This window comes from Phascolarctos cinereus, unplaced genomic scaffold (genome assembly GCF_003287225.1).
Source record: "Phascolarctos cinereus isolate Bilbo 61053 unplaced genomic scaffold, phaCin_HiC Scaffold_4;HRSCAF=312, whole genome shotgun sequence".
Lineage (NCBI taxonomy): Eukaryota > Metazoa > Chordata > Mammalia > Diprotodontia > Phascolarctidae > Phascolarctos > Phascolarctos cinereus.
In genome coordinates, this window is record NW_027555847.1 from 501,675,969 (window position 1) to 501,702,461 (window position 26,493).

Here is a 26,493-nt window from a genome sequence, read left to right on the forward strand (position 1 = left end):
ATCATCATGGAAGGTTCTTTATTTGGAAATTCCCTCTCCAGATGCAGCTCACAACCCATCTTTGACTTATTAGTCAAGTCCTAGGGAAACACTTGACGTACAGAGATTAAGTGAGTTGCTCAGTCACACAGCTTTGAAGTGTCAGAAGTGAGATTTGAACCCAGGTTTTCTTGATTCTGACTGCAGAATTCTATCCACTACTCTATCCACTCTACTTATAGTAGGAGGTCTATAGAATGGAACTGGAGTAGGCCATTGGTGAAGGAGTCGTGGAATTGTGAATGACTAAAGTCACCTATAAGCACCATGAGAAATCAAGATAAAGTCAGCAGGCAGCACTGACCCTCTACAGCAATGGGAAGCCAGCAAAGTGGTCTCTCTCTGGAGCACATTGCCTCTCCTCCATATGTCCCTCCTCTCACCAGTTCTCTCTCTCCTTATCCAAGTTCTATTTCCTTTCCCACCAGGTGCTCATTGTCATGGTGGTTTTTCTAGCATGACTTCCTGCAAAACCTACTTTCAGGAAATGACAACAGTTGACATTTTGATAAATAATATCAATAGCTCAATTTGCGTAGCACTTTAAGGCTAATAAAATGCTTTTGTCATAGCAACCTGGCGAGGTAGGTGGTAAGAGAAGTACGACTTCAGATAAGAAAATGGGGGCTAAGAGATTAGTTGACTTGGTAGTGACTTGTCAGTCATACAGCTAATAAATAGCAGGGCTGAGATTTGAACTCAGTTCTCCTGATTCCAAAGCAGCGCACTTTCCACTACATCATATTGTATCTCACAACTTTTTGGCTCCTCTGGTGCCAAAAAGATACTGTCGAGATACTGTCAACCATAATGATGTTTATTCCTTCTCATTACAGAAATATAAACATGAGGACATTGAATTGAGAGACTCAGTCATGACATTTTATAGTTAAGGAAACTGATACCCAAAGAGGTCAATTGCCTTGGGTTAGGTCACATGGCTAACTAGTGCCAAAGTTTAGGAGAGATGTCAAATCTCTTGACTCTCATCTCCAGTGGTCTTTTCCCTTTACAGCATTTACCTCTAGGCCCTTCATGGCCTCTTGGGTTCAGCAAATGACAAAATGAATAGTAGAGTTAATAAAGGGTAGGAAGCCATGAAAGAGATTATGAAGTTCAATGCAATTTTCCACTTGCAATGTTGAAAGCCAGAAAGGTGGCTTAGGACCCCAGTGGTTTTCAATTATATATCTAATTTGGCCCATGTGAAAATAATCTGAGTGCTACCTCTATAATGAAAGCTTTTTGCCTCCCCTAAATATTTGCACAAGAGAGATGGACTATTTTAATAAAAAAAGAATTTTTTTTTGGTAAGATGAAGATTTAAACTGTTACATCTTTTGGAAAGGGGGAGTCTATCTTCAGTGTTTAATTTAAAATTACATGACAAAATATTTTTTGCCTGAAGATATAACACCAATCCCTTTTTCTGAAGGGTACAACACAAATTCATATATTGGGGGGGGGGTTTCTTTAAGAGGGGAGGCAAATGTATTCTCTAGAACATAAAATGATGGATGTCTATTAAGTGCCTACTGCACGCTAGTGCTAGGCTTGTGTGAGATACACAGTTTAGATAAGACAGAGTGCATTCCCTCAAGAAGCTTAGACAGTGCAGTAGAGAACTTATATCCTAGTCACGATCCTTGTTTCTGCGACTTCTTTGCTTCATGTAATGCTACAGAATTTGGTCTACATAGCTTTTAAATTAACAATAATAATAACAGCTAACATTTATATAGTGCTTTAGTATGTGCCAGATGTGCTAAGTGCTGGTGCTATTATTATCCCCATTTTACAGATGGGGTAGTAATCACCTGGCTACTAAGTGGCTGAGGCAGGACTTGAACTTGGATGTTCCTGACTCAAGGCCCAGTGCCCTAACCACTGCGCCACCCAGCAGACCTCCTAATCTATTTGAATGTATTATTGTACCATAACTGGGTGTATACACGAAATAAAATTTTGAAATGACATGGAAACAGAAGAGAGATGATGTGACTCATTAAAAAAAAAAAGTGAAACACGTCTGCCCTACCAAAATATAAGTAAAAGTCCCTACAAGAAAACCTCTATCTGCATTCCACTCATGAGTGGAGAAGCTGGTTACCTGTATTTACAGCTATATATGTTCACTCGACCTGCTGGTGAAGGACTTGGGCTGTTGACAAACACGTCAGCAACATAGAGTTGATCACCTTCGTTGGTATATTCGAGAACTATCACGTAGTGGTCAGCTTGAGGAATGCTCAGGGTCAGATGTAACTCAACCTAGTGGGGAATTCAATGGAGACAGAGGATTATTGCAGCGTAACACACACAGGAGACTTTTCCATTTTTATTGACTAGGCCAAGTTATTAGAGCATCTCTGGAAATATTAAAGAAGTGCCATTATATATGGCTAACGCAGAAATATGTTTTGGACAATTTCATATATGTAATGGGTGGGGAGAGGTGGAAGGAAGGAGAGAATTTGGAACTGAAAGTCAAAATAAAACTTTTTTTTAGGGTGCCATTGTATGAAGGGAGCAGATTCTTCTTAAGGTCCTGCTTTGAAGTCTTCTGGGAAAACTGTGAATCAATAATAATAATGATGATGAAAAGGGGGATAGCTAGCATTGATATAGCACTTTCAAGGTTTGTAAAGCACCTCGTATCTCATTTGATCCTCCCAAGTCTTCGAGGGAGGTGCTGTTATCATCTCCCCTTTACAGATGAGGAAACTGAAGCTGGTAACACTTAAGTGACTTGCCCAGGTTCATACAGCTAGTGCATGCCTGCAGCAGAACTCAAACAGATCTTTCTGACACCAAGTCTACCTACATTATTTCTCATAGTCAGAAGAAACCTTTGCAATTCAAGACTGAAAAGGAATCTATAATCCCTGGGGTTTAGCTGAGTGTTCTGTTAGATTACAGGTGTTGTTGAGCCTGTACACAGTTCTCAGACTTCCACACCACCCCTGGCTCTACTCCAGTTCCAAGTGGCCACCAGTTAAATCCAACCTTCCTCCCAGGGTTATCCTCCAGGAATCTGACTCTTCATGACACTATTTGGGGTGGCAGAGATACTGGAGTGGTTTGCCATCTCCTTGTCATTTTACAGATGAGGAAACAGGGTTAAGTGACTTACCCAGGTTCACACAGCTAGTAAATGTCTGAGGGCAGATTTGAACTCAGAAAGATGGGTCATCTTGACTTCAGGCCTGGCACTCTAATCCACTGTGCCACCTGGCTGCCTTGGTGTGATGCTCCACCTTTACTTGACTCATGGTCCTGAGTACAACTGCCAGTGAGTTCTTGGAATTTTTTTTCTGTGGGAAGTTAATATTAACCACTGGGCCTCCCACAGCTTTTTATTGTTTTTCTTAATGCACTATCCATAGGATGTCTTTTCAATGGCTTCTTGGAAGTGTTTGCTATATATAAAATGGCTAACGCTGATGGGTTTTTAGAAATTTGGATAAAGGACAGAAAAAAGGTACAGGTTATCTTTACTTTTTTCTCTTATTAATCATGTATTATATTTATTTTTTAAAATATCCTGTTACTTTTATTGGCATCTTTTGGTTTTTCATCACATTAGTTTCCAAATATATCCCTCCTGCTGCCCTACCCAAAAAGTCATCAATTTTAACAAAATTGTTTATCTTAAAATAGAGGAATTTAAAATGAGATCATTGTGGATCTACAGAGAGGTTTTTAGGCTAGAGGCTCTTAACCTGTCATGAACCTCTCCATGGTGAAGCCTAAGGACCCCTTCTTAATATAATGCTTTTAAAAACATAAAATAAAATACATAGGAGTACCAAAGAAAACAATTACATTGAAATAAACTTATCAAAAAAATTTTTTTTAAAAGTCCATAGATCTAGTGTAGGAATCCCTGCTCTGGTGGCATTTCATAGAGCTCTCCATAGATGGCAGGCTTACTAAATTTGCAGAGGAAGCAAAAAATAGAGGAAAAGGGTAACATGACCCATGAAGGACTCAGTATTCGAAAAGACAATGATTGCAAAGATCTGGCTTGACAATAGTTCATGCGGAAAGAGACATGGGGGTGGGGGGCAGGGCGCCAGTTAAATGTTCCCTAAGATGGCTATGAGCAAACAGCACAATGTAACTTCTCAAATTTAACATAATCTTTTTTTTTAGGGGGTGGGGGTGAGTGGGTAGGGATGTGGATCTGTGATTTCATCTATGTGGGAGCCTCCCAGTGTGGAAAGTTTGTCCATGAACACAGACTGGCCGTCCAACAGCTTGTCCATAGTTTATAGTCTCTGACAGTTGCCTGGGGTCATTGAAAGGTTCCTTGCCCATGTTCATACAGCTAGTGTCTGTCAGAGGGAAAACTTGAACTCAGATCTTACTGGTTGAGGCCTCTCAGAACAACCTGAGGCAACAGCAATAGAAGCATAGCATTCAGATGTAAGGAAAATGAGGGGACTGGACTCTAAGATCCCCCTGTCAGTTTGAAATCTCTGATTTCATCAAGTTACCATTGCCCCATACTCTATGCTGCCCAGAGCACACCCGAAGTACTACTGTGCCTCACTAGGACTGGGCACCATATTTTTAAAATCTAATTAGAATTGAGCATCCATAGAAGTGTGAGCAGGACAATGAGATCTGGAAGCCACGTTGTATGAGGAAAGTACTTTGTTATTTATTGTTTTTTAAAATTTTTTAATTTTTAGGCAATTGAGGTTAAGTGACTTACCCAGGGTCACACAGCTAGTAAGTGTCAAGTGATTGGTCTGAGGCCAGATTTGAACTCAGGTTCTCCTAACTTCAGGGCTGGTGCTCTATCCACTACCTGCCCCAAGGAAAGCACTTTGTAAACCTCAGTGCTATGTAAACTGGATCCAGTGTCATGTTCATTCTTAGGTAAGTAATTTTGGGAGGTGTAACCTCTGGAGAAGACTTAAAGAGACACGTCACTCTCTTTGAGTATCTGAGAGGTTTACTACCTGTGTGACCCTGAATAAGTCATTTCACCTCACGGAGCCTCTTGTAAAATGAGGGACCTGGATTCTTTGACCAAGGTCCCTTCCAGATTGAAATCCATGATCCTATAAGCCTAGAGACTGTTACGTGGAAGAAAGATTAAATTAACTCCGTGTAGCTCTAGTACAAGGGGTCAAAGTATAGCCATGGATCAAGTCCATCCAACTGCCTGTTTTTATATGATAAGCTAAGAATGGAGGGTTTAGTTTTTTGTTGTTGTTTATTTGTTTTTACATTTTTAATTGTTTCATAGACCATACAAAAACAGGATTTAGACCTCAGGCTATAGATTGCTAACCCCTGCTCCACAGGACAGAAATTAGATCAATGGTTGGAAGTTCCAAGGAGTTTATGTTGAGTTTTGCCTTAAAAAAAAAAGGCAATTTTCTAGTAAGCAGAGCTGGTCCAGAAAAAAAAAAAGGCTGTCTGGAATTTTTCTGAGTGTGCTATCATTAGAAGTGTTCAAGCAAAGGTTAGCGACCATTGGAATACTGGAAGAAGTTTGGATGAACTTCAAGCTCTTTTCCCAGCTCTAAGATTATTTGAGTCCATGAATTTCTGGATGGCAAACAGTAACTATTTCATCTGAAATCCAGACAAGGCAACATCTCCATAAAGGAGAAATTCTGATAATAGCCAGCTGCCCAGATGGGGATTTTATGCACCATCCAAAAATCAATATTCTTCCTTTTCACTCGCTAGCCCCTGCTGCAAAAGGCTGCCTTCCACAAAGCTGGGGAATTAAATCAATGCTGAATCAGAGGAAGGGATACTTCCTAATGAATCACCAACCCCATATCCTGGGAGGTCTGCCATCATTGAAAGACCCCTCCCAGCTGCTTGGAGAACATGGAAGTGAGTCTTTTAAGAAAACACTTTTAAAAAAAATGTACTAAATCTATAGCCTCTACACTTAGGACCAAAGGATCACAGAAATAGAACACAAAGGGCCCTCCCTCAAAAGGACTTAACCCAGAGCTTCTTAAAACTGGGGATCTACGAACTTGTTTCATAAAATATTTTTTCTTATTTTTTTTACTTTATCTTTTAAAATTTTTTCTACAACTTAAGTACAAAATAAGAAAAGAAAAAGGAACATATTATATACTTAGATACAAAATAAGAAAGCAAAAACGCTTGTGCACAGCAGAACATAAGAGGGTTATATTGAGAGCTACCCATCTTTTCTTTGCTTCCTGTAAGTTTTCTTTTGTCCTATAAAATATTTTGATAACTGTATTTCAATACAATTGGTTTCTTTTGAAATCTTACATATTTTATTTTATGAATTTAAAAACATTATTCTGAGAATAGACTTCCATAGATTGCCAAAAAGGGTCTGTGACACACAAAAAAGGCAGTCACGACCTGATTGCCTCCAAAAAAAAAGTTAAAAATTAGTAAATAAAAAAGGGGGGCAGCAAGGTGACGTAGTGGATAGAACGCCAACTTTGGAGTCAGGAGGACCTGAGTTCAAATCCAGACTTAGATGTTTACTAGCTGTGTAATCCTGGGCAAGTCACTTAATTCCAATTGCCTCTTTAAAAAAAAAATCATCATTTGTCCAATCACCTCATTTTACAGATGAGTAACTGAGACCCAGAAAGTGAAGTGACTGACAAAGGTCACCCAAGTGCCCAGGATGTGCGTCATGATGACATAGTCCCTACTGTAGTCGATGTGAAATGAGATTCCACCAACAATATATTCTTTCACTTCTGCAAATGAAGTCCCCAAACAAACTTTCCTGTCCTATAATTTGAAATAGTGAACACTGAAAAAGTAATGAGTATAAACAAATGGATAGATTTTTAAATTATGTCACATTTGGGGACCTGTTTTCTTCCCAAACCTTAAATAAATAACATTTTAATATCTATGAGTGGAATGCTACTAAGTATCTAGAGATCCATGGGAAGAAAAAGAGCCAGAGAGGGGTGGCAACCTGTAGTCTAAACCGGGGAACTAAACACACCCAGTGGTTTTGCTTCCACAGCTGTGAGCTGGAGGGTTTTAGCCTCTATAGATTGTCAGTTCCTTAGCCTAAGGGGAAGGAGAGGCACTGCCAGGCCATTCAGGGGCCCTTAATCTAAAAGACTACCTTTTCCCAAGGTCTTTCAGGTTAAGATAGATTCTCCGAGGCCTGAATGGTTGGGGGAAGGGGACCGGGAGGATGAGAGGGGAATCTTGCCTGAAGCCAATGGGGGTGAAGGTGTGGAGGAACAGAGCAGTATCCTCCAGACAGGGTATTCTAAGTTCCCTGTAGAAACTGCCACACTCAGAACTTTTTCCATCTTATGTTGGGTTGGAGGTGCCTAGTCTAGCCCCAAAGGAAAAGGACCGGTAGCTGATGTTGATGGTGACAGCCAGGTGGTGCAGCAGACAGGGTGCTGGACTTGGTGTCAGAAAGACACTCTTGCTGTGTGACTCTGGACAAGTCACTGAATCTCTCTGGGCCTCAGTTTCCTCATGTGTAAAAGGACACTAACGATAGCACCTCCCTCACAGAGTTTTTATGAGGATAAGGTGAGACAACCTTGAAACACTATGTAAATACAACTATCAATTTTACTATAATGGGAGCTTGAGGAACTGGTCTGACTAGTGATGTGTGAGAGAAATCCTCCCGAGCCCCCTTAACTTGGGAAAAAACTGTGCAAAAGGAATACATAACCTATGTCTGTTTGTTTTAAGGTGGAAATAAGGACCTAGCACGAAGTGGCATCTGTTAATCATGGGAGAACGAGGCTGAAATCCAACCTCTCTCCCGCTGATGTCAGCCATGATGGGAAGCTCCGGCGTGGGCTTCCGAGTCACCAAGACTCTCGGCATTCCGTTAAGCAGGAAGCGATCTGCTTCACAAGCCAAGGCACAGGCAAATCCGGTCACCGGTAAATGCTGATAAAGCAAGCAACTGGAAGAAAGAAAAGCAGACGACAGTTGGTGTACTCAGATCGTATGTTAATAAAAATAATAGCAGCTAGCATTTATGTAGCACCTACTATGTGCTAGGCACTGTGCTATGCACCTTACAATTATTACCTCATTTAATCTTCACAACCGCCCTGGGATGTAGGTGTTATTACACAGATCATACATTAATAATAATAATAATAATAATAATAATAATAATAATAATAATAATAATAGCTAGCATTTGTGTAGCACCTACTACGTGCCAAAGCACTGTGCTAAGTACTTTACAATTATTACCTCATTTAATCTTCACAGCAACTCTGGGATGAAGGTATTGTAGCTTAGATCTTACATTAATAACAATGGGTGATGACAGTAGCTAGCACTTATATAGCACCTACTGTGTGCTAGGCACTATGATTAGCACTTTACAATTAACCTCATTTGATTCTCAAAGTAACCCTAGGAGGCGGATGTTATTATCATTCCTATTTCACAATTGAGGAAACTGAGGTCAAGCAATTTGCTCAGGGTCACACAGCTAGTAAGTGTCTGGGGCTGGATCTGAACTTAGGTCTTCCTGACCCCCAGGCCCAGTGCTCTATCCACTGAGCCACCTAACTATCTCAATCAGTAAGCACTTACTAAACACTTGCTAGGGACCAGGCACTCTTCCAGGGGCTGGGGATACAGATACAAAGAGTGAAACAGTCTCTGGTGTCAAGAAGCTTATATTCTATCAAGATAGCACAGAGTGCCAAAATTCATTCAGCTCTGGAGGGGGGGCAGATTTCCTTTAAGGATTCGCATTATAGGAAGCCTTCAGAGGACACTAACTATGTGACTTCAACAAGTCAGAAACTATAAAACGGGGAGTCTATTTCAGGCTCAACTCTCCTCAGCGTGAGCTCGGGAGATGTCTAAGAAGCATGCCTTTGGGCATGTAACCTGGGCATGCCTTAGCATTTCCACATGCCATATGGGATCGTGATAAGGGTTATGTCAGATAATGCTCACCAAGTGCCTTAAGATTCCTGCTTCTGTAAAAGACATTCTGTTCCTGCAGATCAAAAGCACAGTAATTACTGTGAGCTGGCATTACAGAATGTCAAAGTGCAGCTGTGTTTTTGAGCCTTCCTCTGGCAGAATCTCGGCATTACAAGCTAATGATTTAAGTGAGCTTGAGAGGCTTTTCCAGCTGATGTCACTGAACAAGAAGACTAAATCCCAACTTGGGGACAGCTAGGTGGCACAGTGGATAGAGTATCAGGCTTGGAGTCGGGAAGACTCAACTTCATGAGTTCAAATCTGACCTTGGACACTTACTAACCCTGGGCAAGTCACTTTACCCTGTTTGCCTCGTCTGGAAAATGAGTGGGAGAAGGAAATGACAACTCACTACAGTGTATTTGCCAAGAAAACCCCAAATGGGGTCACAAAGAGTAAAACACAACTGAATGACAACAAAAATACTAACTTTTCTTCAATAGGTCCTGAATAGGCACATGGCTCTGTGACTGGTAACTGCAAGATTGAAGCTTCATAATAATCACTGGGTAGTAGCACCAAGTAATCCTAATTAAAAGAGAAAAAAAGTTGGTTCTTTTTTTAATCACCGTCACATCTTCGTAAGGAAATAACAAAACCAGCAGTAATAGCAACCAAGGTGATAAATAGCACCTGCCTGGTTTATATACTTCTTATCAGTATTTGTTTTCTCCACCCTGACTTTGGAGTCTATATGCAGAATTGGACTAGTCAGGGAGGGACCAGACAATGACTTCATTGGTATAGGGCAGAGGGGTCAAACACCAGTTCCACAGGTCACCAAGCTGACTAACACTCCTGAAGGCTGCCAGAACCAGATTAAAATGTAACTGGGAAGTGCTTAACAAAAATAAGTAAAAATACAATGGAACACAAATAATGTTCATTTGTGGGTTTTTTAGGGCAACATGCAGCCAGTAGGGATTCTTATATATAGGTTAGTGGCCCTACTTCTATTTGAATTTGATACCACCGGTATTGGGAACTCTCAAGTAAGGAAACTCTCTCTCTCTCCCAAGAACAGACCAGCACATAATCTAGAGGAGTAAGAATTTAAATGACTTTCCCAGGACTACACAGGCAGCATGTGTCAGAGACAAGACTTGAACTCAGGTCTTCATGACTTCACGCCAGCCCTTCATCTACTACCACTCTCTGTCTCTCAGCCATACATATAATTACTCTCTAAATCCATTTTGGGGCTTAAAGATTCAATTTTCAATGTAAAAATTTTTTTAAAAACATAAAGGAGAAATTCTACTCTAAGTTATATTTAAATTTTAAAATAGGAATCGAAAGAAGAAAAATTGTCTTTTACCAGTGACATTGTAAAACGTATGCAAGGTGTCCCAAAAGTCTTAGTGCACTTGTAAGTTACTGAAGATTAAGCTATGAAAGACTGAGATCTTTGAAACACTATGTATAAGTGTTGTAACTATATTGGGAATTGTGATTTTTCTTTTTCTAATTCCTGTACTATAGTAACACTCAGAAAACACTACCATGTTAAGTAATGGTTTGTAGCCCTAATGAATCATGTAACTAAAATGGCCTAAATTGTGGCTTAAGAAATAAGGAGGATGTACAAATTCCTCTGAGTTTGCCAAGTTAAGCCCACAATGAAAACTTTGCCAGTTTTGCACAAAGAAGCAAGGCTCAATCAGAGGCTTTGGCGTGGATTGATATGGAAGTATTTGTGCATGTCCCTGCATAATTTCAGGAGACGCAAATGAAACGTCCTGACTGGGGAGTGATCTTTGCGAGAACTGTTGGCCTTTTTTTCCTTCCCATTGGTCCAGTCTGGCAGTTGGAGCAGCACTCACAAGAAAAAAGAAACATTAGTGATGGGAAGGTTTGGAGAATTGTTTCAGTCGACTCTCAAATACAAGATACACCAACCACTCATTCAGCAGAATGCCATGTCAATGTTATGCCTGGTACTTAATCAAGAATATAAATTAATACTAAATATCATTAGTAAGAACACATTGCTAACCTACCATAGTTTTAAAAAGATTTTAAAATCTAACAAACTGCATTTAAAGATATAAGGTGGCTCATTTTCAGAACTGCCCTGTGTTTAATCCACATTCTTAGATTGCTAACTATAGACAGAGATAACTCCTCCTGGGCAAGAAGGTGAGGAACCTGGTTTTCTCATGTGGGCAAAGTAGGTACTGAAATCTCATCATTTCTGAGCATTTCCTAGGGAAGCATTCGTAACAGAAAGACTACATGTAATAATATGTATTTACATATATACACATATATAGACATCTATACATGTATATGCATACTGCCTGAGTATATATGTATGCATACATATGTTTACATATATCTGTATATACATGCATATACATTGCCTTTTCTCCATATATCTGAATATGTGTATGTGTTAGTACCTATGTAAGTATTAATATACTCCTATGTCTCCATCATATTTAATGTGCATTAAACGATCATAAATTAAAAGATGGGGCTTCTTGTCAGCATTTCTACACTGCTTTTCTCAGCCTCGTGATCTAAATGAAGTTTGTTGGCTTGATTAGCACATCAAAATATTGTGTTTGGTCTGACAAAGGATAAATTATTTTTGTGTTTACTCTTTTGTCCTCAGTGGTAAACATTGGAGCCTTTTATTTTAACTTTGATAAGAGAGATCTTAACAAACAGTTAATGGAAACAGACGATTAAGTTGAAAACATATGGATCAGCAATAGTACAATCAACTAATTTGGGTGAGAAGCATAAGAAGGAAAAAAGAAATAATACTGTGGTACCATTATAAGGTATTGTCTCTTTAAGGTACTATTCTTTCATATAAAGCAGTTTAATGCTGAAAGGAGCAGAAAAAGTATTTTTGTGTAAAGAAAAATCATTATATCAACTGATAAAGGATGTAAAATATTGCTGTGATTATAGATGAACACTTTGGCCTTAAAGGAGCAGCAATAGCTAGTATATGTGTGTGTGTGTGTGTATACATATATATATATTTACATATATACACATATATAGACATCTATACATGTATATGCATACTGCCTGAGTATATATGTATGCATACATATATTTACATATATCTGTATATACATGCATATACATATATATGTTTACATATGTGTATAATAGCTAGCACTTTCAGGTCTGCAAAGTACTTTACATATGTTATCACTTTAAGAACTTCAATACAATAAAAATGCTAAAATATGTATATGAAGAAACACAGTTATTAGATGTGATCTGTGTAATCTGGGACATCAATTGTGGTATAAATATAAAGACTTATATCACCTTGTGAAGGATGAAGGGTGATGCCTCATTCGATGCCAATAGTTTGACAGTTTAAAAAACAGAGAAAGAACTATGTTTTTTAAAAAAGTGGGAGAATGTGAGTGCAAGGAAACCTAGGTTCAAGGACATATAATGAGATAGTGCACTGTGTTGGGAGCTTAAAGCAGCAGGCATAGCGGTCCCTCACATTACTTGAAATAACTCTTTTAGAATGTAAGAGGATAAAACTAAAACATGAGAAATCACAAAGCTATTTCGAGACTGAGGGATAATTTTTAAAGTTTTGCTAATTTTATAGGGGAAATTTGGTGATTTGTTGCCTTCTATGGGATAGGTGAGTCACCAAGTGCCAGGAGTTCTAAAAGGTTTAGGAGATAAAAGTTTGAGGCTGAGTCTGAAGATTTTTTTTTTATTTTCCCCCTCTGTTTCTTTGAGAAGAAAAAAGTATAAATGGAAAATCAGATTTTGCAGCTGCCGTATAGGATGAGATGCAGACCTATACACTGCAGAATTGTAGCAAATGGAGAGTTTTTGAACTTGTTTGCCTTGCTTAGTGAGTCAGCTTGACTTGTTTGATACAATTTGATTGGACAACAGGGTATCATGGTGAGTGGATCTCAATCATCAAGTATGGTAGATCTCTTGAGTTTGGGAGTTCTCAGCTGCAGTGGGCTAAGTTAATCAGATGTCCACACTAAATTCAGCCTTAAAATGGTGAGCCCCTGAGAAGAAGTGACAATTGAGTTCCCTAAGGTAGGACAAACTGGCCCATAACATTTCCAACTAGTGGTCATAGAGCCTCTGCTTGAAGGCCTCCAAGGAGAGGGAATCCAGCACTAACAGAGTCAGGCTATTCACCTTCTGTACAGCACTATTGTTAAGAAGGCCTTCTTGACATCCAGTCCAAATTTGCCGCTCTCCAGTGTCAACCCACTGCTTCTGGTTCTGCCCTCTGGGGCTAAACAAAAGAACTCTAGTCTCTCTTCCACATAAAACCCTTCAAATATTTCAAGATTAGTGTTATGACTTCAAAGGGCAGAGCCAAGAAAGAGGAGTAGAGAAGCACTCAGACGAGCTCGCCCAACATTCCCCACCAAACAACATTAGGACAAGGTCTCAGATCAAACTCTGGAGCAGCAGAGCCAACAAAAGGTCAGAGTAAGATATTCTACTAGCCCAAGACAACTCATGAGGTTGGAAGGAGAGATCTGTGACATGGGGGAGGAGGCTGGTCCAGAATCCACATGGATGAAACACCAGTGGTGGGACTGGGTGGTGGCACCAGAAGCAGCAGCCATTTCAAGAGTTCTCAATCCAGAGACTGGCAGCTGGTCAGAAAGAGATTACAAGGTACCCCTGTGCTAACACTGGAAACAGTACCAGAGACTATTTGCCAACTCTATTACCTATACCCACTTCTGGGACATAGTTCAAGGTCAGAAAGGAACACTTTCAGTCAAGAGTGAGTAGAAACCTTGAGGGGCAGCATCACTTCCAGCCCCAAGGGATAAGGGACCCTAAAGAACACTATATCTAGGGTCCCAAGGGAGGAATGGCCCTGATAAGTATTGATTGCAATCCCAAGGGACCAGGGGCCCTTCCTGAGTAAGGAAGGACCAGAGTGTAGACCTAGAGAGGAGTGACCACACCTATCCCCAGATCACACCACTTGGGGAGCACCAAAAACTTCCAAATCCTCCAGAACTAGCTCTGAAAACAGCAGTGAGAAAAAGCCAAAAGCTTGAGACAGAGCCCACCCCCACCCCAAACAGACATGCTGAGAACAGAGTCTAACATTAACACAAAGTTCCAAATAAAGAAATAAGGTGGGAAAAGGAGCAAACAACAACAAAAAAGAAAGCTACTATGATGACAGGGAAGAACAAGACAGAAACTCAGAAGACAATGAAATCAAAACATCTAGAAACAAAGCCTCAAAGTAAAATGTGAATTGGACACAAGCCTAACAAGAATTCCTAGAAAAGCTAAAAAAATGCTTTTCAAACTCAAATGAGTGGTAGAAGAAAAATAGGTAAAGAAATGAAAATAAAGGAAGAAAATTTTGAAAAGACAACAGCTTGGTAAAAAAAAAAGGGACAAACATACTGAAGAAAATAATACCTTAAAACACAGACTTTGCCAAATGGAAAAAGAGGGACAAAAATTCACTGATGCAAATAACTCCTTAAAAAGCAGAATTGGACAAATGGGAAAAATGGTACAAATGCTCAGTGAAGAAAATGATTCCTTGAAAATTAGAATTGGGAAAGTAGAAGCTAATGACTCCATGAGACATCAAGAAACAATAAAATAAAGTCAGAAGAATGAAAAAATAGAAGAATGAAAAAATAGAAGAAAATGTGACATATCTCATTGGAAAAACAACTAACCTGGAAAGTAGATTGAAGAAAGATAATTTAAGAATTATTGGAATCCCTAAAAGCCATGATCAAAGAAAGAGCCTACACATCATATTGCAAGAAATTATCAAGGAAAACTGCCCCAATATCCTAGAACCACAGGGTTAAAAAGAAATTGAGAAAATCCACCTATCACCACCTGAAAGAGATCCCAAAATGAAAATTCCTAGACATATTGTAGCTAAATTCCAGAATTCCCAGCAAGCAACAAGAAAGAAACCATTCAAATACTGTGGAATTATAGTCAAGATCACACAAGATTTAGCAACTTCTGTGCTGAAGGTGAGGAGAGCTTGGAATAGGATATTCCAGAAGGCAAAAGAACTAGGATGACCACTAAGAATAACCTACCTAGCAAAACTAAGCATAATCTTACCAAAATAAGGTCTAAATTGATACATGACCTAGATATAAAGAGAGATATTACAAGACTATTAGAAGAACATGGAACATATTACTTATCAGACTTATGAACAGGTGAACAATTGATAAGTAAACAAGAGACAGGGAGCAAAATTAGGTGTAACGTGGATAATTTCAATTACACTAAATTAAAAAGGTGTTGTACAAATAAAACAAATGTAGCCAAGATCAGAAAGAAAGCAGAAAATTGGGGGAAAATTCTATAGACAGTTTCTCAGATAAAGATCTCATATTTCAAATATATAAAGAATTTTGTCAAATCTATAAGAATATGTCATTCCCCAATTGGCAAATGGTCAAAGGATATGAACAGGCAGTTTTCCAATGAAGAAATCAAAACAATTTATAGTCATATGAAAAAATGCTCTAAATCATTATTGATTAGAAAATTGCAAATTAAAACAATCTTGAGATGTCATTTTACACCTACCAGATTGGCTAAAATCATTGAAGTGGAAAACAGTAAATGTTGGAGGGGATGCAGAAAAACTGTACACTAACTCATTATTGGTGGAACTGTGAACTGATTCAACCATTTTGGAGAACAATCTGGAATTATGCCCAAAGAGTTATTAAACTGCCTATACCCTTTGACTCAGCAATACCACTACTAGGTCTATTTCCAAAGATGATTAGGAAAAAAGGAAAAGAACCTATATGTTCTAAAATATTTATAGCAGCTCTCTTTGTGGTGGCAAAGAACTGGAAATTGCAGCAGTGCCAACCAATTGGGGAATGGCTGAATGAATTATAGTACATGATTATAACGGAATATTACTGTGCTATAGGAAATGATGAGCTCAATGATCTTAGAAAAACATGGAAAGACTTGCACAAAATAATGAAGAGAGAAAGAACTAATAAATAAAAATATATATAGGATAATTTTACATACATACTATGTATATATAGACACATACATAATAGATACATAGATAGATACACCTATTTGTGTCTAATGGTAGCCATCTCTAGGGTGGTGGGGAGGGAAGAAAAAAAGGAAAAAAAAGAAATTTACATGATAAATTTATTGTATATTTAGAGGGAATAGCAAGTTGTACATAATGGATTTACAATTCCATGTGTAATCATTTTATATTATGTTATGGAAATGCTTGTTTTATTTCATAAATTAAAAAGAAAAGAAAAAAGAAAAAACTGAGTATAATCATTCAAGGGAAAAAATGGATATTTAGTGAAATCGAGGGCTTTAAAGTATTTCTGATGAAAAGATAATAGCTGAATAGAAATGTTGACTTTCAAATGCAAGACTCAAGAGAAACAAAAAAGCAAACATTAAAGAGAAATCATAAAGGACTCAAAGTTAAACTGTTTACCTTTTTGTATGAGAAGATGTTGCATGTATCTTCTAAGATTTTTATAATTATTAGGGCAGTTAAAAGGATCCTACATAGAAGGGAGGTGTGGAAGTGAGTCAATTATGTTGGGATGATGTAAAAAAATGGATATATGAGAAAGAGGGATCCTTTAGAAGAAAGGGGAAGGGAGAGGAAGAATGGAGGAAATCATCTCAAATAAAAGAGGAGTGGAAGAAAAGCTTTTACAGTGGGAGGGGAAATGGTGTGGGGGGTGTTGGGCAACATTTGAACTTCATTCATATGTAAATTGGTTCAAAAAGGGAATATATATATATATATATATATATATATATATATATATATATATACACTCAATTGTTAATAGAAATCTTTCTTACTCAACAGGCAAGTAGGAGGGGAAGGAGATAAGAAAAAGAGAGGGTGATTAAAGTGGGGTGGTGGATAAAAGAAGGCAATGATCAGAAGCAAAATAGACTTTAGAGGACAGGCATGAGAAAAAGAGACAGAGAAGGATAAACAGAAGAAAACAGGATGGAAGGAAATGCACACTTAGTAATCATAACTGTGAATGTGAGTGGGATGAACTCACCCAGAAAACAGAAGTGGATAGCAGAATGGATTAGAAACCAGAATTCAACAATATGTTGTTTACAAGAAACACTTTAAACTTTAAACAAAGAGAGACATATAGAGTTAAAATAAGGGACTGGAGCAGAATATATCATACTTCAGCTGAAGTTTAAAAAAATGGCAGTGGTAGCAATCATGATCTCAGACAAACCAAAAGCAAAAACAGATCTAATTAAAAAGGGATAAGCAGGGAAACTACATTTAGCTAAAAGGAACCATAGGCAATGAAATAATATCAATACTAAACATATATGTACCAAATGGTGTGGCATCTAAATTCATAAAGAAAAAGTTTAAAATTAAATAGGAGGAAATAGATGGTAAAACCATACTATTGAGGGAGCTCAACTTTCCCCTCTAAGAGCTAGATAAATCTAAGCATAAAATAAATGAGAAAGACGTCAAAGAGATGAATAGAATCTTAGAAAATTTAGATATGATAGACCTCTGAAGAAAACTGAATGGGAATAGAAAGTATACCTTGTTCTCAGCTATACATGGCACCTTCACTAAAACTGATCATATATTAGGGCATAAAAACCTTACAACCAAATGCAGGAAAGCAAAAACATTAAATGAACCCTTGAGATAATAATTCAATAAAAATTATATTTAATAAAGGGCCATGGGAGCATAGACGAAAAGCTAATTGGAAACTAAATAATTTAACTCTAAAGACTAAGTAGGTCAAAGAACAAGTAATGGAAACAATCAATAATTACATTAGAGAGAACGACAACAATGAGACAACATTCAAAAATTTGTGGGATGTAGCCAAACCAGTCCTTAGGGGAAAATTTATATCCCTAAATGTATGCTTCAATAAAGTAGAGAAAGAGAGCATCAATGAATTAGGCATGAAACAACAACAACAAAAAAACCCAAAACAAAACCTGGAAAAGAACACATTTCAAAATGTTCAATTAAACACCAAAATGAAATCCTAGTAATCAAAGGAGAGATTAATAAAACTGAAAGGGGAAAAAACTACTGAACTAACAAATAAAACTATGGCAAAAAGAATCCAATAAAGTAGATAAACCATTGGTTAATTTTATTTTAAAAAGAAGAAAACTAAATTACCAGTTTTTAAAACAAAAAGGGTGAATGCACCACCAATGAAGATGAAATTAAGTTATTTTGCCCAATTATATAAAACTGACAATCTAAGTGAAATGGATAAAAATTAACAAAAATATAAGCTGCCCAGATTAACAGAAGAGGAAACAGAATACTTAAATGGCCCCATGTTAGAAAAAAGACATTGAACAATCCATCAATGAGCTCCCTAAGAAAAAATCCACAGGACCAGATGGATGCATAAGTGAATTCTACCAAACATTTAAGGAACAATTAATCCCAATACTATAAAACTATTTGAAAAAAATAGGTAAAGAAGGAGCCCTACTAAATTCCTTGTTTTGATACCTAAACCAGAGAGAACAAAGACAGAGAAAGAAAACTACAGACCAGTTTCCTTAATGAATGTCAATGCAAGAATTTTAAATAAAATACTAGCGAGGGGATTACAGAAATATATCATAAAGATCATATGCTATAGTATACCAGGTGGGATTTATATCAGAAATGCAGGGCTCGGGGGCAGCTACGTGGCTCAGTGGATAGAGCACGGGCCCTGAAGTCAGAAGCATCTGAGTTCAAATCCAGCCTCACACCAAACACTTGACACTTACTAGCTGTGTGACCGTGGGCAAGTCACTTAATCCCAATTGCCTAAAACACACACACAAAAAAAAAAAGAAAGAAAAGAAAGAAATGCAGGGCTGGTCCAATATTAGGAAAACTATCAGCATAACTGACCATATCAGTAATAAAAACAAAAATCATATGATTACATATCAAGAGACACAGAAAAAGTCTTTGAGAAAATATATCTATTCCTATTAAAAACAGTAGGAAACATAGGAATCAATGTAGCCTTTTTTTTTGGTCTCAAGACCACATTACATTCTTTTTTTTAAGGTAATTAATTTCTATTTTTCAACATTCACTTCCATAAGCTTTTGAGTTTCAAATTTTCTCCCCTCCCTCCCCCCCTCCCTCCCTCTCCCACAAGAGGTCATGCAATCTGATATAGGCTTTACATATACATTTCTATTAAACATATTTTCACATTAGTCATATTGTAAAGAATTAGAACCAATAGGAGGAACACGAGAAAGAAGAAACAAAACAAAATAGAAGAAAAAAAAAGCAAAAGTATGCTTTTAAAAATTTTTTTTATTAATTTATTTCGATTTATCAACAATCACTTCCATATGCTTTTGAGTTGAAAATTTTTCTCCCCCTTCCTCCCCCCACCCTCCCCAAGATGGTGCACAATCTGATATAGGCTTTACATTTACATACCCATTAAACATATTTTCACATTAGTGAAGTTATAAGTAAAAATTAAAACCAATAGGAGGAACCATCAGAAAGAGGAAACAAAACTCAACAGAAGGTAAAAATAAGTGATAGCGATTCAACTTCCATAGCTATTTCTTTGGATGTGGACAGTATTTTCCATCCTGAGGCCTCTGGAGATGTCTTAGATCCTTGTAATGCTAAGAAGGGTTCAGTTTAACAATCTTAGTCATTGCATAACGTGGCTGTTATTGTGTACAAAGTCCTCTTGGTTCTGCTCACTTCACTCAGCATCAGACCATATAAGTCTTTCCAGGTTTTTCTGAAGTCAACCTGTTCATCATTTCTTATAGCACAATAGTATTCCATTACATTCATATACCACAACTTGCTCAGCCATTCCCCAATTGATGGGCATCCTCTCAATTTCCAATTCTTTGCCACCACAAAAAGAGCTGCTATGAATATTTTTGTACATGTGGGTCCTTTTCCCATTGTTTGATCTCTTTGGGATATAGCCCTAGAAGTGCTATTGCTGGATCAAAGGGTATGCACATTTTTGTAGCCCTTTGGGCATAGTTCCAAATTGTTCTCCAAAATGGTTGGATCATTTCACAACTCCACCAACAATGTATTAGTGTTCCAATTTTCCCACATCTTCTCCAACATTTATCATTTTCCTGTTTTGTCATGTTGGCCAATCTGATAGGTGTGATGTGGTACCTCAGAGTTGTTTTGATTTGCATTTCTCTAATCAATAGTGATTTAGAGCATTTTTTCATATGACTATAGATGGCTTTAATTTCTTCATCTGAGAACTGTCTGTTCATATCCTTTGACCATTTATCAATTGGGGAATGGCTTGTGTTCTTATAAATTTGTCTTAATTCTCTATATATTTTAGAAATGAGGCCTTTATCAGAGAGACTGGTTGTAAAAATTCTTTCCCAATTTTCTACCTTCCTTTAATCTTAGTTGCATTGGCTTTGTTTGTGCAAAAACTTTTCAATTTAATGTAATCAAAATTATCCATTTTGCTTTTCATAATGTTCTCTATCTCCTGTTTGGTCATGAATTCTTCTGTTCTCCATAGATCTGATAGACAAACTATTTCTTGTTCTCCCAGTTTACGGTATCAGTCTTTATATCTAAGTCATGAATCCATTTTGACTTTATTTTGGTATATGGTGTGAGATTTGGGTCTATGCCTAGTTTCTGCCATACTCTTTTCCAGTTTTCCCAGCAGTTTTTTTTCAAAGAGTGGGTTCTTATCCCAGAAGCTGGGGTCTTTGGGTTTATCAAATAATAGATTACTATAGTCATTGACTACTGTGTCTTGCATATTTAACCTATTCCACTGATCCACCTCCCTATTTCTTAGCCAGTACCAAGCAGTTTTGATGATTGCTGCTTTATAACAATTTAAGATCTGGAATTGCTAGGCCACCTTCCCCTGCATTTCTTTTCATTAGTTCCTTTGATATTCTGGACCTTTTGTTTTTCCAAATGAATCTTGTTATTTTTTCTAACTCTATAAAATAATTTCTTGGTAGTTTGATTGGTATGGCACTGAATAAGTAAATTAGCTTAGGTAGGATTGTCATTTTTATTATATTAGCTCAGCCTACCCATGAGCAACTGATGTTTTTCCAATTATTTAGATCTGATTTTATTTGTGTGAAAAGTGTTTTGTAATTGTGTTCATAGAGTTCCTGGGTTTGTTTCGGGAGGTAGACTCCTAAATATTTTATAATGTCTACAGTAAGTTTAAATGGGATTTCTCTTTCTATCTCTTGCTGTTGGGCTTTGTTGGTAATATATAGAAATGCTGATGATTTATGTGGGTTTATTTTATAGCCTGCAACTTTGCTAAAGTTGTTTATTATTTCAAGTAGTTTTTTACTTGATTCTCTAGGATTCTCTAAGTATATCATCATGTCATCTGCAAAGAGTGATAGCTTTGTTTCTTCTTTGCCTATTCTAATGCCTTCAATTTCTTTTTCTTCTCTTATTGCTAAAGCTAAGGTTTCCAGTACAATATTGAATAACAGTGGTGATAATGGACATCCTTGTTTCACCCCCAATCTTATTGGAAATGCTTCTAGCCTGTCCCCATTACATATAATGCTTGCTGAAGGGTTTAGATAGATGCTATTTATTATTTTAAGGAAGACTCCATTTATACCTATGCTTTCTAGTGTTTTTAATAGGAATGGGTGTTGTATTTTATCAAAAGCTTTTTCTGCATCTATTGAGATGATCATGTGGTTTCTGTTGGTTTCCTTCTTGATATGCTCAATGATGCTGATAGTTTTCCTAATATTGAACCAACCCTGCATTCCTGGTATAAATCCTACCTGGTCATAGTGTATTATTCTTGTGATAAGTTGCTGCAATCTACTTGCTAGTATTTTGTTTAAAATTTTTGCATCTATATTCATTAGAGAAATTGGTCTATAATTTTCTTTCTCTATTTTGACTCTTCCTGGTTTAGGTATCAACACCATATTTGTATCATAAAAAGAATTTGGTAAGACTCCTTCTTTATTTTCCCAAATAGTCTATATAGTATTGGAATTAATTGTTCTTTAAATGTTTGATAGAATTCACATGTAAATCCATCTGGCCCTGGAGATTTTTTCCTAGGGAGTTCATCAATGGCTTGTTCAATTTCTTTTTCTGAGATGGGGTTATTTAAGTATTTTACTTCCTCTTCAGTTAATCTGGGCAATTTATATTTTTGTAAATATGTATCCATTTCACTAAGATTGTCAAATTTGTTGGCATATAGTTGGGCAAAATAATTCCTAATTATTGTTTTAATTTCCTCTTCCTTGGTGGTAGCTTCCCTTTTCATTCTTGATACTAGTAATTTGGTTTTCTTCTTTCTTTTTTTAATTAAATTAACCAAAGGTTTATCTATTTTATTGGTTTTTTCATAAAACCAGCTCTTAGTTTTATTTATTAGTTCAATAGTTTTCTTAATTTCAATTTTATTAATTTTTCCTTTGGTTTTCAATATTTCTAATTTGGTGTTTAGTTGAGGATTTTTAATTTGTTCTTTTTCTAGTTTTTTTAGTTGTATGCCCAATTCATTAATCTCCTCTTTTTCTATTTTATTTATGTAAGCATTTAGAGATATAAAACTTCCCCTAAGAACTGCTTTCGCTGCATCCCATAGGTTTTGGTATGTTGTCTCATTATTGTCATTCTCTTGAATGAAATTATTGATTGTTTCTATGATTTGTTGTTTGACCCAATCATTTTTTAGGATTAGATTATTTAGTTTCCAATTATTTTTTAGTCTATCTTTCCATGGCCCTTTATTACATATAATTTTTATTGCATCATGATCTGAAAAGGATGCATTTAATATTTCTGCCTTTCTGCATTGGATTGTGAGGTTTTTATGCCCTAGTACATGGTCAATTTTTGTGTATGTGCCATGTACTGCTGAGAAAAAAGTATATTCCTTTCTATCCCCATTCAGTTTTCTCCAGAGGTCTATCATACCTAACTTTTCTAATGTTCTATTCACCTCCTTAACTTCTTTCTTGTTTATTTTGTGGTTAGACTTATCTAGTGCAGAGAGGGGGAGGTTCAGGTCCCCCACTAGTATAGTTTTGCTGTCTATTTCTTCCTGTAACTCCCTGAACTTCTCCTGTAAGAATTTGGATGCTATACCATTTGGTGCATATATGTTTAGTAATGATATTACTTCATTGTCTATGGTGCCTTTTAGCAGGATGAGTTTCCTTCCTTATCTCTTTTGATTAGATCTATTTTTGCTTTTGCTTTGTCTGAGATCAGGATTGCTACCCCTGCTTTTTTCTTCAGCTGACACATAATATATTCTGCTCCAGCCTTTTACCTTTACCCTGTATGTGTCACTCTTTTTCAAATGTGTTTCCTGTAAACAACATATTGTAGGATTATGGTTTTTAATCCATTCTGCAATCCATTTCTTTTATGGGAGAGTTCATCCCATTCACATTCACAGTTATGATTACTATCTGTGTCTTTTTCTCCATCCTTTCCCCCATTTATGCTTTTCTTTCTCCTTTTTCCTTTCCCCCTTCACTAGTGTTTTGCTTTTGACCACCGCCTCCTTCAGTCCCTTCCCCCTTTTATTATCCCTTTCCCTTTTCTTCCCCTTTAGTCTTACTGCTTCTTCCCTCCCTTCTTTCCCCCCTCCCTTTTCTTTCCCCTTTTCCCTCCTACTGCCTATAGGGCAAGTTAGATTTCTATACCTAACTGATTATATTATGCCCTTCTTGAGCCAAATCTGATGAGATGCTCCCCCCCTTCTTTCCCTCTGCTGTAATAGGATTTTGTGTCTTTTCCTGTAATGTAATTTACCCTTGTCTGCCTCCTCCTTTCTCAGTACATTTTCTAAGATCAGATTGATCCACTTATTTGGATCCATTTAACCCACTTGATTAGATTTTTTTTTATCATTACATCAAAGTCAACTAATATCCACCCTCTTTATGTATACTCCTTTAACAAGGTGTAATAACAATACAGTTCTCAAGGGTTGCAAGTCTCATATTCCCTTGTAGGGGTTTAAACAGCCCCCCCCTTATTAACAACATATTGTATCCTTCTGTCCCATTTACCTTTTTAAGTCCTTCTTGAGTCCTGTACTTGAAGATCAAATTTTTTGTTGAGCTCTGGTCTTTTTATCAGGAAAGTTTGGAAGTCTCCTATTTCGTTGAATATCCACCTCCTCCCTTGAAAAATGATGCTCATTTTTGCTGGGTAATTGATCCTTGGCTGCATTCCAAGCTCCTTTGCCTTACGGAATATCATGTTCCATGCCCTGCGGTCTTTTAATGTAGAAGCTGCAAGGTCCTGTGTAATCCTGACTGTGGTTCCATGATATTTAAATTGTTTCTTTCTGGCTGCTTGCAGCACCTTCTCTTTCATCTGGTAATTTTGGAATTTTGCTATTATATTCTTGGTTTGTCAATTTGGGATCTCTTTCAGGTGGTGATCGGTGGATTCTTTCTATGGTTATTTTCCCTTCTGGTTCTAGGACTTCCGGGCAGTTTTCCTTTATGATTTCCTGAAAGATACTGTCCAGGCTCTTTTTTTCATCATGATTTTCAGGTAGTCCAATAATTTTTAAATTGTCTCTCCTGAGTCGATTTTCCAGGTCGTTGTTTTACTGATGAGGTATTTTACATTTTCATCTATTTTTTCATTTTTTTGTTTCTGTTTGACTGATTCTTGCTCTCTCATAGAGACATTAGTTTCCATTTGTCCAATTCTAGTTTTTAACAGATTGTTTTCTTCTGTTAGTTTTTGTACTTCCTTCTTCAACTGGCCAATTGTGTTTTTTAGGGACTTGTTTCCTTCAGTATACTCTTCTGTTAGTTTTTGTACTTCCTTCTTCAATTGGCCAATTGTGTTTTTTAGGGACTTGTTTTCTTCAGTGTACTCTTCTGTTAGTTTTTGTCCTTCCTTCTTCAATTGGCCAATTGTGTTTTTTAGGGACTTGTTTTCTTCAGTGTATTTTTTTTCCAATTGGCCAATTGTATTTTTGAAGGACTCTTTACCTCTCTCATTTGACTATTAAAATCCTTCTTGAGCTCTTCTAAGAAGGCTTTTTGGGCTTCAGACCAGTTCATATTCCCTTTTGTTGTTGCAGATGTGGGTTTGTTGACAATGTTGTCCTCTTCAGAATTTCTGTCTTGATCTTCACTCTTCTCATAATATGAATCTATGGTACGTTTCTTTTTACTCATGGTGTTTCTTTATTCCCTGGCCTTTAAAGAGATTGAGCTCTCCTGCTGGGGAACAGAGGGTACTGACCCAAGCTTCTTGTGTTGGGAGCCTAGGTCTTGGTCACTGGCTTTGTGTGGGGCCTCTTATGCTGGGAATTGGAGGCTGTAGGTTTCTGGCAGCTTACCTTGTTGGGCTGGAATCAGCAAGGCTGGAACTTTCAGGCAATTCTAGGTTGCCTGCTTTTCCTTTCCTTTAGCTTTCTTCAGCTCCTTTTAGATGGGTGCTGCAGGGTGTTTATCTGCCTGGGGCCCCCTGCAGTGTTGTCTCCCTCATTTCTGCTAATGCACTGGGAGATTCCTTTGCAGTGGAGTGCCGAGGCACCTGGTGGTTTTCTGAGCTGGTTTCCACTGGTTCCCACCCTCACTGAGGCACTCGGAGGTCCAGGTGTTGGTGTTTGCCTGCTCTACCACCTGGGCTTCAGGATTTCTTCACAATTGGAGGCTTCAGGGCTCCTAGCTCACCTGGTGTTGGGTTGGAATCAGCAAGGCGGGCTTTAGGAAGCCTTTAGGTTGTTTTCTTCACCTCCTTTCAGATGAATGCACAGGGTACTTATCGCCTGGGGCCCTTGTAGTTCTGCCTCCCTTATTTTTGCTGAGGCACTGGGAGACCTTTGCTGGGCTGCTGCACTGCTGCTCCCTGTCTTTCTTCTAGTTCAGCTGTTTCAGGGTTTTTTTTCTGGAGTGATATTTTCTGGGTTTTCAGAGGTTGATAGGAGAGAGTGAGAGAGACTACCTTTTCACTCCGCCATCTTGGCTCCCAGAAGCAGAACTCTGCGCAAATAGTATGCTTTGATCTGCATTCAAATTCCATAGTTCTTTCTCTGGATGTGGATAGCATTTTCCAACATGAGTCTTTTGGAGATCCCTTTGGAGATCCTTGCATTGCCAAGAAGAGCTAAATCTATCAAAGTTAGTCATTGCACAGTGTGGCTATTACTGTGTACAATGTTCGCCTGGTTCTGCTCATTTTACTCAGCATCAGTCCATACAAGTCTTTTCAGGCTTTTCTGAAGTCTGCCTGCTCATTGTTTCTTATAACACAATAGTATTCTATTACATTCATATACCACAACTTATTCAGCCATTCTCCAATTGATATGCATCCTCTCAATTTCCAATTCTTTGCCATCACAGAAAGAATTGCTATAAGTATTTTTGTACATGTGGGTCCTTTTCCCATTTTTATGACCTAATGCAGCCTTTCTTAAAATGTTAAGTAGC

The 26,493-nt window shown here is 37.5% G+C and overlaps 1 protein-coding gene across 2 annotated transcripts in view; it reads right to left on the reverse strand.

The window, feature by feature from the left end:
• Nucleotides 1-26,493, reverse strand: part of LAMA3 (laminin subunit alpha 3) — a 319,129-nt gene that overhangs the window by 134,654 nt on the left and 157,982 nt on the right. For both annotated transcript variants that reach the window (XM_078153463.1, XM_020968691.2), the window contains 3 exons: nucleotides 9,440-9,537; nucleotides 7,807-7,960; nucleotides 2,150-2,310 (listed from right to left, as the gene is read on the reverse strand). In XM_078153463.1, the coding sequence (XP_078009589.1) occupies nucleotides 2,150-2,310; nucleotides 7,807-7,960; nucleotides 9,440-9,537 (413 nt within the window). The remainder of the gene's footprint in view (nucleotides 1-2,149; nucleotides 2,311-7,806; nucleotides 7,961-9,439; nucleotides 9,538-26,493) is intronic.